We start from the raw sequence: 18631 nt of genomic DNA on the forward strand, positions 1-18631 counted from the left end.
TTAGCTACGGGGGAAGCACCAGGGACAAGATCAATACGAAACTCGACTTCACGAGCGGGAGGAATACCAGGAAGATCATCAGGAAAAACTTCAGGGAAATCACGCACAACAGGGATATCGCGAAGCTTCTTTTCTTCAGCAGGTTTAACCACATGGGCTAGAAATGCAATACACTTCTTCCGCATGAGTCTTTGGGCTTCGGCGCAAGACATAAGCTTAAGACCACTGGAGGGTTTTTCGCCGTAAATATGAAGATCACCATTTTCTCGAGGTATGCGAATCAATTTCTTGGCGCAAATAACTTCGGCGCGATTCTTCGAGAGCCAGTCCATACCAATGATAACATCAAAGCTTCCAAGAGGCATGGGGATGAGGTCAATCAGAAAATCGTTTTCGTTAAGGTTAAGCGTGCAATCTTTAATCACTGAGTTTATTAAAACAGTTTCACCATTAGCCAATTCAACTGAAAAATTTTCTTTTAAATCGTTGCGCGGTCGCGCAAGCTTCTGCTCGAAGGCGCGAGAAATAAAACTTCGATCGGCGCCAGTATCAAAAAGTACAGAAGCATAAAATCCGTTAAGCAAAAATGTACCATTAACTACGTCATTATTCGCTTGCGCTTGGTGCGCGGTTATGTTAAAAGCTCGTCCACGCGTCACTTGGTTCGAAATCTGGTTCACCGGATTCGCTTGCGTAATCTGAACTTGTAGTCTTGGGCACGCGTTCCGGAAATGACTGGGATCACCGCAGTTAAAGCACGATCTGGGTCGTGGGTTTTGGTAGGTTGGTTGTGGATTCTGCGGGTAGACTGGTGGTGTTGGCGCAATTGGATTGGCGAGAAGGACTCTACAGTTTTCTGCATGGTGACCAGTACGGCCACATCGGGTACAAAGTCGACACGGGGTTTGGGTTGGGTGGTGAAATCTACAGGTTGGGCAAAAGGGATGGTTTCCTGTGTAAGGTTTCTTAGGAGGCGGGGCAGGGAGTGCGGGATTGGTTAAGGCATAGTTATGGACTACAGGAGGTGTTGGGTAGGCTGACAGAGGGTTAGGCGTGTAAACTGGAGGTTGGTAGATGGGTTGCTGGACAATGGGCGGGTTGGTAAGCGCATAGGCCTTGCGCCTGCGCTTGAGGTTGTTACGGTTCGAGGGTTCAGGTTTGGTTTCTGTTGGTTCAGTGACAGTTTTGGTGAGTTTGGTCTTTTCTGTTCCCCGCAGGAACAGGGTTCCTGCTCTGACATGGTTGTCGCTGAGCACAGCGGCCAACTCGATGGCGTCAGAGAGGGTTACTGGGTTTCTGGCCCATACAGAATCTTGAATTTCCATGGGGAGACCCCCAAGGAATTTCTCTATGGCTCGGCGGGAAGGGGTAACAAGGTGAGGGACAAGCAAACTTAGTTCATGGAAGCGCGTCGCGTACTCGCGCGCTTCACCGCTGTATTGCTTAAGATTCCAAAATTCCTCCTCCAGGCGCTTAATTTCGTTGGGAGGGCAGAATTCTCGCGTAAGAATTTCCTTGAATTCCTCCCAGAGCATGCTGGAAGCAGCCTCTGCGCCACGCGCATGAGCTACTCCATTCCACCATGTAAGCGCTCTGGATTCCAGGACACTGGAAGCATACAGGGTTCGTCTGTCTGAGGGGCATTGGGTATGGAGGAAAGTGTTTTCTATTTTCTCAAGCCACTGGAGCATCACGGTGGCTCCTTCAAGACCTGTGAACTTTGGAGGGTTACCCGCGTTAAAGGATTTAATGTTATAACTGGAGGTATTATTTTGGCTCAAGGCTTGGGCTATTGCGGCGGCCATTTCCTGGGAACGTTGCTGTCTACGCATGCGCGAGGCTTCTCTTCTCTGAAATCGGCGAGATAGCGGAGGCATTCTATAAAAATTTTAATTTTAGTTAATATCTTGATTTTAGCGCAAAGTTTTAATCTTATAAAGCTTGGTTTCGCGGAGTCAGTTACTGTCAAAAGTTAAAGTAAAATAAATGACCCTAAATGCAGACTTAATAAAGGTAACAAATTCGAATCAAGAATCGACAATTCATGTATCACCATGACTTTCCGAATTCCCAATTTAAAATATACGAGCAAACGAGTATTGGAGATTGACGATTCATGTATCACCATGACTTTTCAATCTTCAATATAAAACATACAAGAAAATGAGTATTGGAGGTTGACAATTCATGTATCACCATGACTTTTCAAGTCTCCAACCTCAGAACATAATCGTAAATGGAAATTGAAAATCAACTATTCATGTATCACCATGACTTTTCGGATTTTCAAATCCAACAAACGAATATGTAAGTAAAATCAATAAAAATCGAAATTCAACAAAAATCGAAATATCGCGAAATAAAACATAAAATCATATACTGCGCAAGCGCGAGCATATTTATAAACAACGAGTAATTAACAATAAGCGCGCAAACATGAGATTTCTCTCATGCGCGAGAAGGGACTCTTAGGTATTCTAGGCCGTTACGTCTAACCACCTATCCTAAAGTCAACGAGCTCTGATACCAATCTGTAACACCCCGACCAAAGGCGGATTATACATCGGGGCGCCACATATTGTTTCATTACTCGTGACACTATTGGGTGTCAATATTTAATAAATACATTCATTCGCGCACGCGCAGGGTAAACACAGGATAACATAAAACATCATAAATCAATATATTATAAATTATAATATTCGAACAGCAAAAACTTGTCTTGATACATTTTAATCTAGGTCCAAAATAAAGAAACTTCCTATGTGTCCACAAGCTCCAAAACAGCTACTGCAAACCTGAACATGTGTTAAAATAAACGTCAAACACTTGCGTGTTGGTGAGAAATCAAGTTTAATACAATACATAGATAACAATAAATCTGCGCGCAACATGTGTATGTCTGGGTTTCAACAAGGGTGTAATCAGATCGGGACCAACTCTAAGAGACAAGACTGCCAGTGCTCACAATTGAGCTCACAAACAGGACTAACTGTGCAAGTGTAACAAAAGAGAAAATCATAAACGATAGTTCTCCCGTGTTCATCTAATGGTACCATGAAAACTGCGGAATAGACCGACAAGACGGTTAATGATCCACACATACAAATAAACAGCCAAGTCTACGTCCTCAACACATGGGATACTGCGCGACTAAAGTTCATAAACAAGTTTAAGACTCTAAGTTTGTATGAACACATGAACATCCCAAAACATTAAAAGCAAAAAGGGATTAGGTACGAGATTACTCACTTGATAAACGATGCGGTGTAAGGTAAAGCAAGAACCAACTTTAAACAAGCACAAGTTAACCTATAATTAAAGATTATTGTTTTAACGATTTGTTTTAAGTCTTGATTATAAGTTAGCATAATTAATAAGTTATTGTATATAATATATTACCGGAAAACAGGGCAGAGGAGAGGAGAAAACGGAGGCAAGAGAGGGAGGCGGCAGAGAGCAAGGAAAACAGGAGAGAGAGTAAGTGTTTTGTGTGTGTAGTGTTATGAAAGTATTATTATTATTTATAGAGAAACCCTAGGGAACACAATCCCTAGAAAAAAGGGGAAAAGATTCCAAGACAAACAGAACAAGACAAAACAAAAGATAACAAAAGATATCAAAAGATATGGCAGCTGCAGGGGGCAAGATAAAGCTGTCAGGGAACAGTAAAAAGCATGGGCGGGTCAGATAAAGGTACTGGTCAAGCATGGCAAAAGCAGATCTCAAAAGATAATGTCAGTCACTTTATCTGCCAACCAATGGGGTTGGTGCGCATGCTGCGCCGAAAGTAACTTTTCAGACATAAAGCAGATTAGGTCAACAGCACAAAAGATAAGACAACACAAAAGCAAACGGCTAGATTAAACAGAAGAAAACTCAAAGGGTTTAGCGCGAGAAAGCTCGAGCGCGAAGGCAAAAGTGCGCGAGCGCGAAGGCAGACAGAACCAACCTTAACGCGTCGCGGGAAGAATCACATTTCTTAGCGCGCCGCGGGAGGAACTAAAATTCCTAGCGCGCCGCGGGAAGAACTATAATTCTTCGCGCGTCGAGGGATGAACTACGATTCTTAGCGTGCTGCGAGAAGAACTACAAATCCTTAGCGCGTCGCGGGAAGAACTACCGTTCTTAGCGCGCTGCGAGAAGAATTACAATTCTTAGCGTGCTGCGAGAAGAGTTCGTCTCGCGTATCGCTGAAACAGGTGGTCTTCACGCAGGATTCCTTGTAAGGGGTCTGGCGCGTGGAGCTGCGCAGACAACCTTAGGCGGGAAGGAACAAAGGACAAGCAAAGAGTTAGAGGGAAACAAGGCGTAAGGGCGGGACGGCGACAAGAGGGAAAAGAAGGCGGAAAGAGAGAAGGAGAGGGACGGGACGGCGGAAAGAAAGAGAGAGAAAGAGGCGGGAAGGAAAATATATATTATTATTAAAAGTAAAATATAAGTATAAATATTAAATCATAAAAGAAAGAGATCGGGTCAGAGAAACGGGTACCTGGGTCGGGTCGGATCGGAGCAGATGTTACAGCCAAATCGTCACTGCCACTTGGTCTCATACGACCGGCGTTCCTGTTGAACAGATTAGTAAACAAGCCGACAAATTTTCTGATTTCGGTCCACCGACCCGAAATCATATCGGCGTTCCGCTCTGTACTCCCAACGAGCGAATAGAACGTCTCCCTAACCTTTGTCCAAAAGACCTTGCTCTTTTGGTAGTCCGCTGCAAAATGCATAAATAAATTTGTATGTCATTTAACTTTTTTATTTAACTTTTTTATTAAAAATCATTTTTAAAAACGTTAAAACAATTACCGCAACGCCGATCCTCAGAAGTGGCTATCCAAGCCCGACACAGGGCTTCCTTCTCATCCGATGACCACGGAGTGATTTTCCGTTTCGCCCTTCCGGTCGAAGCCGAACCCGACCCGTCCGTTGCAACTTGTTTTTTCCGGTGGACGCGTCTTCTTTGTCCCGCAGCTTCACCTTCTGGTTCTGGTTCTTGTGTCTCCGGAACTACAAAGTTAGGAGACGGTTGTATGTTGGATGGTTGAAAGCCGGATGGTTGTTGCGACCCCGAATAAAACATCGGTTGGTCCGGTGCCGACCATAAATCGTCGTAACTGTAATCTGATTCTAGGTTTGGGTACCAATTTCCAGCCATGTTTTTAAAAAAAGGTTTGGAAGATGGGGTGATTTCGGGTTTTGGGTGTGGTATGTGATATTGGTATGTGATATTGGTTTGGGTTTGATATATGTTTAATACAGAGAAACAAAATCGGGTTTGATATAGGTTTGATATGGGTTTGATATGGGTTTGTTATTATATATAGGGAAAAAAAACGTTTTTTTTCCCTATATATAATAACAAACCCATATCAAACCCATATCAAACCTATATCAAACCCGATTTTGTTATTATATATAGGGAAAAAAAACGTTTTTTTTTTTTAATAAATCACCCCCCCCCCCAACGGATCTATTCACGCTTTCCAAGAAAATTTCACGCCATTCTCAGCCGCTAGCACCCTGGCGCCTGCCTCGTTTTCCGCTCTCGCGCCCCTCTCGCGCCCCTATCGCGCCTCGGTGGTGTGGTGCTCGCGCCCGTCTGGCCTCTTGCGCCCTTCCTAGCGCTCCACACCCCTCAGCCTAATACAAGGTGGTAAATGCGCATTGAACATACAGTCAAAACAAATTATAAAACAGGCACTCAACATCAAACCAAACAATCAAGAGCTTAGATAATAAGTATATGTAGATATCATCATCATATACCATTGTCATTGGTATATTTTAAAACACAGCTAAAACACGACATCACGAAGTCCAATCAATTACATTCCGCTTATCCCTTCATGTGATCTGCATCTCACCAGTGTGATCGCTAACATATATCATGTCCCATCATCGCGATCTCCACTCAACGCAACCTCATTGTCCGAAATCATGTTATATATATCTTGCTATGTTTCTTTGCATTTGTTGTTTATAAGGATGGTAAAAATGTTTTTCTTTTTTATTCTTCTTGTTTTTATTATTTAGGCTTTGAATGTTAGCCTGCTTGATTTAATACATCGTTGTCATCTTGTCATGTCTAAGGCCTATCAGATCTGATATTATAAAAATAAGTGTGTCGTTGTTTTCACACTTTAGCCATGGCATTTAATACCTAACAAACAATAAATAAATTAAGCATAAATCGAAAGTAGTTTGAGTCCGTGAAAGTTATAACTCATGTTTTCAAAATTTTTAAAAAATTAGATATTTTGAATATCTAACAAATGTTGGTTGTGCAGGCCCGGTTCCGAGAACATTTAAAAAATTTTGGGTCGAAAGCGAAAATTTTTGGGGCCTTAATAAAAAGGGTATCTTGTTGTGTTAAACAATTAAGTTTTTAAATAAGCCTTAATTTTTTGGGTCTTATAATTTGGTTGTGTAAAAAACTATTTTTTTTATAAAAATAATGTTAAAATGTCTCAAGTGAGATTAGAACCCATAACCTTTTGGTTGAAAACCACACCTCTTTGCCACTAGACCAAACTAGTGACTGAATAATTATGTTTAAACATTATATATACATACTATTTTTCATAAAAATATATATATAAATTTTTTTAAAAAAAAATTCCGGGCCTATCGAGGTGTCGGGCCGGGGTCCGTCGACCACCCGGCCCTCCCTTATAGCCGACCCTGTGGTTGTGTACTAGTGTTTTAGATCTTGTTAGGCGCTAATTAATATTAATCAGGATTAATTAAATTTAATCTTATAAGTTATATGTTATTTTTTAAATATGTATGTATATACCAAATGTTGTATATAAAATTTTTAGTTATGATTGATTTTGACCCGAATAGCAATTAATTTGCGACCATTAATAAGAGGATTAGTGGTGTTTGGCCGGAATTTTTACAAATATAACTTTATATCATATCACCTTATTCACCTCCAAACTGTCTTAAAAAATATATAGTAGTAGCTTCATGCGTGAGTGTGCTTAATAACAAAAGAAGTTTATCAGTTATTTATAATTGACGAGTATATATAGTATTACTTATATATGATATCAATATAAATATTATAATTAAAGTTTATTTTAAAGTAGTATCTAGACACCAACGAAATCAAAACTTTTTAGTATAAGAATCGTCATAAAATTTACTTAACTACATACTATGAATGACAGTCGGCTTGGTAACTTGGAGGGAGCGTTCACAGTCAGATCATGTTGTGACCTTTGTTATAGTGAGCTATCGTGTTAGCTAGATGGGTTTAAATGGAGCATATGACTACATGAGTGCTTTTGAAGGTTAATGTTTTCGTGTGAAGAGCCGGTGTTGGTAGAATCCCAACTTCGGATGTAGTGTTAATAAGAAATATGGCTATCGAAAAAGTTGGTGTTTGTTCTGTGATTACATCTCATAATCAATAGATAATTGGTGTGGCTTGACGTTATCATTTGGCAAGCTATAGATAATTGGTGCAACATTCTGTCCATTGCTTTTCACTTGGAGATCTTGTAAATTTTGCCATATCGGTGACACTACTCTATATACGAACCCGTATAGGAAAATGGCAATACATTTGGTGACCCCTCACTACTTGTTGATGTGTATGGATTATTGAAATCCAAAAATGAAGCGACTTTAAAACATAGAAGACTTATCCCCAATCGTATTGTTAAAGACATCAAGAGCGCGAGCTTTGTATGGGTTAAGCATTGAGCTGATATCTTGTCTGTAGATTGGATAGATTGGTATAATTTTTGTTTCGTAGTTTTATTATTATTTTTTTGTGTATATAAACATTGGAGTTTGTAGCTGCTTGCTAGTTCAATGCAGTTAGTGAAACTCATCGTTATATTCATCAAAAAAAGTTATTTTTTTTTCTACTATAAGACCCCATAAAAATATATAATATAGTTTTATGAGGTTATACTTTTCAGTCGGCATATGCTATGTTGCATTGTGTTTTGTTTAGTAATAATGACATGACTAATACCTTATAAAATAAAATATTTAAGATATTATAGAAAGCATTAATTACTGCATGGAGATAAGTGGGGATAGAGGAATGTTGTTCCCTACAAAACATTAATAGAATCTCCACACGTGTTATTAGTTTGACTATTTGTTGTGTTTGAAGCTGTTTATGAGTTGTGTTGTGGTCCTCTTCATAAAACAAACACAACCATGTTTTGTGGTCATCCTAATACTTGGACTAAACATGCCCATTCTCACTCAATTTCTTTTTGTATTCTTCTCAAAGATTATTTTTATCATTTTTTATTGTTATATTCATTATTCAGTACAATAGATACAAGAGGCATGTTTTATGTTTATTACATAAGATTTGCAAGAACAATAGAAACACTTGCACGTATTTGAAAGATGAGAAACGACTATGAGTTCAATAACAAAAATAAAACCGTGAAAAAAATGTTGAAGAGATCAAGAATAACACATTCTTGGGGATAAAAAATAGGATGACATTTAGTGTTGTTTCTTGGTGTAAGTTTGAAAATGCCGTGTAACAGTAAATTTTGCGATATAAGCCCACCTTGCTTGATGGGTTTTTCATTTGCAAAGTTCATAGTTGCTTTGTCATTTTAAAGGAAAAAAAACGTAACGTATAGAAAAATGATCATGTCTGACACGTGAGAGGAATAAAGATTTGAAAAAAGTTTGTTTATTATCATTTTCAAAATAAAAGAACACAAGTGTTTATATGCTATCACAATTCTATAATTAATATTAGTTTTGAGTTTTAACATTCCTTTAGCATTGACATTTCTATTAATACTTATCCATAGTTTATTATTGGTTGCCATATTTTTGTACATATAATTCCCTGTAACTATTTTGAAAATGTGAGTTACTTAAAAGAAATGTTAAATAAAAAAGTGTGACTGGCTTTTACAAAATCTTTGGTAGAGTTATCATTTTTATGAGCAAGAATTCGACACGAGAGTAAACAAATGTTATATGGTAAAAAGGAACTATAAATAATATCCATATGAATAGATGACAAAAGGAAAATAAAAGTTAAATATGAGACCAATATTTAAACTAGGATAAATATTAAATATAAGTCTATAATTCTCAACTCTTGTCTAAGAACATGTCTAATCGACTTTCATCTATAAATCTAAAATTACACAAAAAATAACTATTTTTCCTTAACATTTACAATTAAATAATATTGTTTTTATATTTATCATTACATTTTCTCTATTCTTCAGTCATACCTACTTTTTAAAATTATAGAGTTTAAACAGTGTTTTTCCGAATTTAATAATGAACAATAAAATTTTTTCTCACATTAATTTCAACTACACACTAAAAAATAAAAAACGCGTTCACATAATATAATAACAAGGGTGTTCTTCGGGTTATTTATTTGGGTTTCGTGTTATTCGGGCCGGGTTGTTCGGATTTGAGCTCAAAACAAATCGACCCAAGAACCGACCCAAATAAGTTCGGTTTGTTCGGGTTTCGGGTTAAACGGGTCGGGTTTCGGGTTTAACAAATTAAAAAAATTTATCCACCTTTAACAATATCATAAATTAAAACAAAACATATTCCAAGCCATTATAAAACAATAATATGTACAACCATATTTAACAATAACATATATTAATTAGCAAAACATGAAATTTATCATACAAGCATGCATTAGACGGGATAAAGTGTTGTAGCATGTGGATTAATACTTGTGTGGATTGAAGAAACATTCTCAATACATATTGGTTTAAATACTATACTATTTAAGTTTTTGAATTGAAGATACATTCTCAACATGCTTTATGGTAATTAATACATTGGGATCCAATGTGATAGACTTAATATTAATTGGAGTCTTGAGAACAGCCGAACAAGAATACATAAGGTCACTCTGTTACTTCACCGCTAAACTACCCTATAAAAATTAAGAATACATGCATCGTTGTATTATACTTCGGGTTATTCGGGTCAACTTGAATTTGGGTATTCAACCCAAATACCGACCCGAATATTTTATTTCGGTTAGGAGTTTAATCGGTTCAATTGAATCCGGGTCAGGTTATTCGAGTCTCGGGTCATTTCGGTTCAGGTTCGTTATTCGGGTATGGCTAAAAAACACACCCCTATAATATATAATATAATATGAAGAACCTATCATTTATCCTCTTAAGATATTTTTCTTACCCAAAACCTTTTTGTGGCCTTTATCGGTTGGCCCCTCTAGATCAAGCTAGTAAATTTTATTACCAAAAGTACATATGACCTGGTGATAAAAGGTGTTGGAAAAGTGTCACTATATGGTTGAGGACATACCATATCTTTATAAATCTTTGATCTTCTTGGTATGAATATATATATATATTTATTTTGATATATTAATTTCCTTTAGTGTAATGTAATCTAATCTTCCTAAGTCGACGTTTTGTTCTTAGATTTCAGTTAACTTAGTTTCTAGATTATACTTCTGATGACTAGAAATATATCTAAGTTCAATTTGTATAATCAAAATATTATTTTTAATTCTTATAATCAAAATGTTATATGTTTTGTTGTATGTTTCAAGTTCTAGTTAATTTTCTTGTGTTTTTAATGAGGTTGGAATGTTGGATGATTGATTAACGGGCTTGAAGTTGGCATGGTAACTTACTGGCTTGGACAAGTGATAGGCTTTGGGCTTAAAGTTGGAGACTATGTGGCATGTGACATGTGTTGCTATGTTTTTATTATTGCATTTTATATGGCTGACTTGTTTTTCTAACTATCCAATCTATAGTTCTCTCTATGTTTTTTTTTACTTTGTAATTCTTGCTTGTATGTGTGTATCAGTATCAGTTCATCATGTTGATGATCTGATTCTTATTCTTGGTTTCTTTATCTTGTATTTTAGTGTTAAATGAGTTAAGTTAAATGTACCCCTCTCTACTTGTCATACCTCCTCTTCTATACCTTTAACTTTATTAACATATTATCCCCTCTAATATTTCTTTGAAAATTTTTAAAATCATTTAAATTATATTTCTCCAGCTAGTTCCTTCATTTTCTGTATAAAACATTTTTAAATAATAATGGTACAATGCCTTTATGAAAACGATACAAAACGTATTGTATATTTTTTTCTTAATTAACATATGCCTCTTCCCACACACCAAAAAAAAATCATAACAACATGAATTTTTTTCATTAGGTTTGTGTGCATGAGATTTATGACACATGTGAACATAACCATACTTGTTGGTCAAGTCATATATTATTTAATCTCTTTTTATTTATTAAAAACTTTAAAAACTAATACAACTTTTTTTAATGTAAACTATATCCAGTGGCGAAGCTAATACTAAGACACCGGGGGGACTAAAAATGTATACAAAATTCCACAAACGAAGGGGACCGGGCTCAAATTTTCTGTCAAAACGGCTAAATTTACACAACGCATAAAAAATTTATGCCGAAAACGGCTAAATTTTACATTACGTATAAAAAAATTATGCCGAAAATGGCTAAATTTTACACTGCGTATAAAAAATTTGGCCGAAAACGGCTAAATTTACACAACGTATAAAAATTTTCGCCCGAAAACAGCGAAATTTTACAGTACGAATAAAAAAATTCGGCCGAAAACGGCTAAATTTATACCATCGCGAAAAAAAACAAGGGGGGCCGGGGCATCCCGGGCCCTAAGCAATCTTCGCCACTGACTATATCTATAGTTATTTTTTAAAAACAAATATAAAAAAGTTTAAGAAAAAAGAAAACGTTTTATAATATATGTTAAAAAACTTTCTTTAAAAGAACATGAATTTTTTTAAAACTAATGATGGTAAATATAACAAAAATGGCAAAAGGTAGAACAAAGAAGTTGAAATTGTATTAATGTGAAATTTGAAGGAGGAGATATGTTTAGTAAATATAGTTGAAAGATGGATATATTTAGCAACACCCGTATTTTATTCTTTACATTATGAGATGAAAATTTTGATTTGAGATGAATAAGATTACAATTTACTATTTTTGACAATTTATGTGTAGCCTTTGATTTCACTTAAAATAATCAACCAAACTGCAAAGTGCTATAAAACTTAAATTTAAAGCAACCACAATTGCTTAAAGTTGCAAATTTCCAAAATTGGTCTCTAAAAATACATTACAACATAAAAATAATTAAAGATATAACATATAGTTATATTGTTGTAAACAACATAAACTTAAAATATGAATGCAACTCGTTTTCGACCTATAGGTATAATTATATAGCAACGCCTCCACTCTCCACGTTTATTTAGTTCGACGAAGATGAAGCCATTAAATGATGCCGATTTCATTTCACAACCGCGACTTTGATTGATCCAACGGTGCACTCTGCAAACCAAAACGATCATATGATATTTTTAATCATCATACGTTTGCGAATATACAAAAAGAAAATGATTAATTAAATAAGTTCTAACCAAAGGAGCCCGAGCGCAGCTCTCTGAGCCAAATAGTCACACGGCTTGAAGAACGCCCCGTACACCTTTGACCACTCGGTCAACCTCTCATGAATGTACTTGGATCCAACCAAATCTCCCCAAAACATAATCCCTCCCCTGTATATAACATATATTTAAATAAAAATAAATGATAAAAATAATAATAATAATAATTTAATTTTTATCAAAATATGAAAAAACAAACCTGTAAGGTGGAAATCCCATTCCCATAACACCCGCGATATCCAAATCGGCTGCTTTTACTGCAATACCCTCTGCATATACTCTGCACGCCTCGTTTACAACCGGAAAGAACACCATTTCGATTATGTCTTTATCCGATAATTTCCCAAGCTGAAACAAAATCAAACAAAATTAGTTAAATTTAATTTTCATCGTTGTGAAATTATTTTAGACGTTTAAAAATCGAGTGACCTAAATGTAACGTTTATGAAAATTACCAGGGGTGACAAATGTGACCCATTGTGTTGAATGAGTTGTATCAAAATGTATATAATGTGTCAGATTGGGTCAAACTAAAAAATGAAAATGATTGAAACGGGTCAAAACGAGTTGACATTTCTCGAGTTTTTTATATTTTTTTTATTAAACAAGAAAAACAGAGGAGACTTTTTAAAATTTTTACTTTTTTAGTTTTTTATCTATATTCCGAGTTATGATTTTTTAATTATTCTTTTTGAATTTTATAATGAGGGGTTTTTTGAAATCTCAACCCATTTTGACCCATTTCAATAACCCCTCATTAAAAAATAAAAAAAAAATTTAAAAATCATAACTCGAAATATAAATAAAAAACTAAAAAAGTAAAAATACTAAAAAATTTCCTCCGTTTTTCTCGTTCCATAAAAAAATAAAAATAAAAACTCGAGAAATGTCAACTCGCTTTGACTCGTTTCAATCATTTACTTTTTTTAGTTTGACCCATTCTGACCCATTATATACATTTTTATACAACCCATTCAATCCAATGGGTCACATTTGCCATCCCTAAAAATTACCTTAGGGTCAAGCGAGACGCCAGAAATTTCCCTTGCTTTATTAATGTATTTTTTAATTTCAGGATCCGGACTCGCTTTGCGCTTATCATCATACTTATAAAAGCCTTTGCGTGTCGTTTCACCTAAACAAGAATAACAACTTTAACTAACTAACTAACAGAAACCTTAAAAACTAAAAACATTACCGGCTCTTTTATCCTCTTGCATGAGCGGAATCAGCATTGATTTATACGTTCGTTCAGGAAAATTCAAAACAAACTGCGACCCGGTTGCCACCGCAACACCAAAACCGACAAGATCACACAACCTAAACGGGCCCATTGGCATTCCAAATTTTGTTATCGCACGATCAATCTTATATATGTCGGCCCCACGCTCTACTAACAAAAGTGCAGCTTGAGTATACGGGTAAAACATCCTGTTAACAGCAAAACCCGTGCAGTTCCCAACCACAACCGGAGTTTTTCTTATCTTTTTCCCGACGTCTAGCAAGTCAACCACGGTTTGAGGTGATGTTTTTGATGTCCGAACGATTTCCAAAAGCGGCATCACGTGAGCCGGGCTGCACACAAGATTTAGTAAACATATGTTATGAACTACTAATAAAAGTTTGTATGGGAACAATGTTACCTGAAAAAGTGGGCCCCAATTATTCGATCGTGGGACTTCGTCTTTTCACCGATTAGATTCAAGTCGATTGTTGATGTGTTACTTGCAAGTATACAATTTGGAGAGCAGTGTTTTTCCAAATCAGCAAATATTTGTTGTTTCAATGACACATTCTCAATAACAGCCTGTTCATTCATAGATCATGATTAAATTTTTTATAAAAATTTTCTTAAATATTTTTTGTTTCAATGAGGCATTCTCAATAACAGCCTGTTTGTTCATAGATCATGATTTAATTTTTTGTAACAAAATTTTTCATTCTCAAAACTAAATAGGACTTTTGAATTAGAATTAATTATACGGATGGTCGCTGTCGTTCCGGCCATATTGCAATATTAGTCTCCAAGTTTTAAATATCACAACTTTAGACTAACTGTTTGCACGAACGTAACATCGTTGGTCCGTGAAATGAATGGAGGTTAACTTTTTCCGTTAAAGTGTGTGTGAAATGACCAAGGGTATTTTGGTAATTTCTAAAAGTTTAACTAGAAATGTTAACTTCCATACATTTCAGGTACCAACAGTGTTACGTTGTCTAAAGTTGTGATATCTAAAACTTGGAGACTAATATTGCAATATGGCCAGACCGAGAGCAACCATCTGTGTAATTAATTCTGTAAATTAAAACAGATAATGTTAAATACCTCTATCACCATATCCACATCCTTAAAGCTTTCATAGTCGAGAGCGCCTTTAAGACGAGAGATAGTTTTATCAAACTTTTCTTGAGTCAACTTACCTTTCTTAACACTGCTCATCAAATTAGCTGCATAACAGATATGTTAACAGTAAACTAGTAATACAAAAATAATTTTAAAAATATCGAGATAGCAAAAGGTCAAACCTTTGACTCTGCCCAATCCGGCATCTAGAAACTTTTGATTGACTTCTTTCAAGATAACTTCATACCCGTTTAGTATTAAAGCCGTTGCTATTCCCGAACCCATTAAGCCTCCTCCAAGAATAGCAACCTTTTTTATTTGTCTCGGTTTCAAACCGAGATCAGTTACACCTGGTACCTGTTTAACACACGAAAACAAGACTTAATCTTGTCGTTGATCATGTTGACTTTTTTATGAAATGGTACTTAAAAGCCTGTTATCTTACCTTTGTAGTACCACGTTGCGCCAAGAAGACATGAATCAAGCATTTGGCGGTATCCGACTTTACCAGAACTTGAAACGCTTCATATTCCTAACAAAGTCACGTTATAGCGCGTCAAGTAATATAACAAACGTAACAAATTTAGTTAGTAAAACATTTACCAACCTTCATTAATCCCACACGTGGGCCCGAGAAAATGCCGGCTTCAATAACATCAATGCAAACTTGTGGATGTTGTAGATTTGGCGCTTGTTTACGGGCCTGAGCTCTCGCAAAGTTAAGTATCTCACGGGCCTCACCGAGTGGCTCTATTTTATCGGTTTTGTACAGACTTGAAACCCACGGTTTTCTACGAGCCAGTATATCCAAGGCCCATTTACGAGCAGTGTCTAATAACTCGTCTCCTGATACGATTGCATCCACGAGTCCTAAACTATGAGCTTCTTCTCCCTTGACTGGCTTTGATGTCTGCAGTTGACAATGTTTGACCAATTATGTTTGACCAATTTTTATGAATGTTAACATAAACAGAATCTGGTAAAATTTTAACAAATAATATTATACCAGCATCATTTCAAGGGACTTTGCAAGACCAACAAGTCGTGGGAGACGTTGAGTTCCTGAAATTATTCAACATCATAAGTTATAAATATTATACATTGTTTCTTAGTAATGTTTTATTGTGCATAATATTTATTTTAAATGTGACATACAAGACCATACCTCCAAATCCAGGAATGATGCCGAGCTGCAGTTCGGGTAAGCCTAATTGAGCAGTAGAAGTGGCTATTCTAGCATGACAAGCCTAAAAATACAGCATGATAATTAATAAATTATATAAAAAAAAAACTGTTAAATTAGCCACCAAAAATAAATAGTGCATACCATTGCAACCTCCAGTCCTCCACCTAAAGCAAGCCCGTCGATAGCAGCAACAGACGGTTTTCTTGCAGCTGGAACCAACAAAATCATTAACAAATATTGAGTAAATTACACTTTTCGTTGTTTAAGTTTATACCATTTTTGAGAAATCAAACTTAAAATAGAAAAATAACAAGAAACATTCTATATTTTTAAAAAGTTCGCACGTTTCATCGTTTCTACTAACGAGCGTTAGTTTTTTCTGCCAAGTCCAGCACATGAGGGTATTTTCGTCATAATATCTTTATATGGACTATTTGTGTAATTAACTTATAGAATGATGGTCGATGGACCCAAGCCGATAAAATAATTAAACAAATAGTCCCTACAAAAAGTAAATGACGAAAATATCCTCATGTCTTAACAGAAAAAACTAGCCACCATTAGCGGAAAACTGGAAAGGATGAAACGTGCAAACTTTTTAAAACATAAAGGATGTTTCTTGTTGTTTCTTTTGTTTAAGAATGATTTCTGAAAATGGTATAAACCTAAAGGATGAAATCATTGAAATGTATAACTTGCTCTAGAACTATTAGGAGTTCAAGATAAAATTCTATAAAAAGATGGAAATAGAAGTATAGAACAGTATTTAAAATACCTTCTACGGTATCAGCCAGAATATCAATTGATACATAACCAGGTTTTGCTACCGGTCCAGTTGCCATAGCTGTAAACGACGCGAATATATACTTAAATTTTATAAAAACTAATGTGTTAACACTAGCTAGCATTCAATGTACACAATATTCTTACCTTTACCATCTTGCAGTCCACCGAATGCATTAATATCAAAACCACCCGAAAACTTGCCTTTTGCACCTGTGCTCAAATCATGTAAAAATACATATATAGATCAAAACTACAGTTACAAATAATGGTTAAAAATTATTAAAGTGAATTCTGAGATTACCTGTGACTACTATTGCCTTCACATCATCCCTTTGTAATGCTTGATCAAAACTTTCTTTTAAACTATTTAGCACTGAGAATAAAAAGGGATGCAGAATTTTTATATAATTAGCAATGACAGTATATACTAAAAAAGATACAGAAATAAATTCTAGTTTATAATTTAAACTGGTTGCAGCACATGGGTATATCCAGTGTTGTAAAAATTTATGATTAGGCGTCGATTAATCCTGGATTAATCTGGTATTGGAGGGCTACCTATTCGGTACCAGAAAATGGGACAAATTCGGTCGAAATTAGTCAAGATCTTTGAAATGTTTGAAAATTTATACATATTGTGAAAAACTATAAAACTTTGTGTGTGTGTGTATTTATAACTTTAAAAAATTTACATAAAATTCTAATCTGATTAATCTTGATTAATCGTTAGTCGCTATCCTACCGCTTGACTAGCGCTTAGCGAGTTCTTGGGGGCATGCAACGGTGCACGGTTCGATTTGCTTCCGTTTTAGGCTAAAACGGAACCAAAAACCGAAACTTTGTTTTTTGAAATTTGAAAACCGTTTGGTTTTGGTTTTTTTAGTTTCGGTTCGATTCAGTTTTTCTAGTTTTGCCGTTTGAGCTTTAAAATATTGAACCGATAAAAGATTGGATAAAAAATTGGTCAGGGTAAAGAATTTGGGCTAAATCATAATAGTTAACATGTCTATTAAATTTTTCATAAATTACTTAAAAATAAAAAATAAAAATCTATAAATTCGGTTCGGTATTTACTACATATAAAATGAAAACCGAAACCAAAACCAAACCGCAACTCGATTTTACAAATATATAAAACCAAATCGTCGCCTTTTATTTCGGTTCGGTTTTCTCAATTTGGTTGTTTCGGGTTGGATCGATTTCATGCACCCCTAACGAGTTCTACAACACTCGGGATATCATATATTCATATCTATCATTAACTATCTCAAAATTACAACAAATAAAGCTTAAAATTCAGTTAAATAATAATAATAATAATAATAATAATAATAATAATAATAATTTACCATCAAAAGAAAGTGAGTTAACAGGTGGATTAATAATAGTTATGATAGCCACTCCATCTGATCCAACTGAGATCGTTGTTTTTCCGCCCATAATTGCAAAAATCTTATTATTATTATTATTATTATTATTATTATTATTATGTTTGTAACAACAAAGTTAAGAGTTTGAACTCAAAACTGATGAGCTTTTATATTATGGATGAATACTCTTCATTACTACGACGTTTTGGGTGTGAATATATATAATATAATATATGCGTGGAGTTGCGTGCAGGCATATCCTTTTGTAAATCCTCGATTGTTTCAACGCCCATATTATCCTCTTCGAGTGTCACTAGCGTGGTGTCATTATCCAATCAAACTTGTTTACATATATATTATTCACATGGCGGACAAGGGTGTTCCATGCTTCTTATTCCATCTCGGGCTGGCAAATCGTGTTTAACAGGTTAGAGATGACGTGATTAATATATATATCAAACATGACAAAGAATCGTTT

General features: G+C 35.4%; 1 protein-coding gene across 1 annotated transcript; it reads right to left on the reverse strand.

Moving 5' to 3' along the window:
• Positions 1-12109: 12109 nt before the first annotated feature.
• Positions 12110-18267, reverse strand: LOC143586431 (peroxisomal fatty acid beta-oxidation multifunctional protein MFP2-like). The gene is made up of 16 exons (XM_077067980.1): positions 18133-18267; positions 17085-17156; positions 16928-16993; positions 16773-16841; positions 16139-16206; positions 15977-16058; positions 15818-15873; positions 15419-15721; positions 15257-15343; positions 14994-15168; positions 14794-14915; positions 14111-14274; positions 13666-14042; positions 13481-13602; positions 12667-12815; positions 12110-12578 (listed from the first exon to the last, which is right to left on the reverse strand). Exons 1-16 carry the CDS (start codon positions 18221-18223, stop codon positions 12425-12427), a joined length of 2157 nt encoding a protein of 718 aa, XP_076924095.1. The 5' UTR covers positions 18224-18267; the 3' UTR covers positions 12110-12424.
• Between the last annotated feature and the right edge of the window lie 364 nt (positions 18268-18631).

The sequence above is a fragment of the Bidens hawaiensis genome, unplaced genomic scaffold (assembly GCF_021521415.1).
Source record: "Bidens hawaiensis isolate Kalapana, Puna unplaced genomic scaffold, B.hawaiensis_p1.1 tig00034651_1, whole genome shotgun sequence".
Taxonomy (NCBI): Eukaryota; Viridiplantae; Streptophyta; class Magnoliopsida; order Asterales; family Asteraceae; genus Bidens; species Bidens hawaiensis.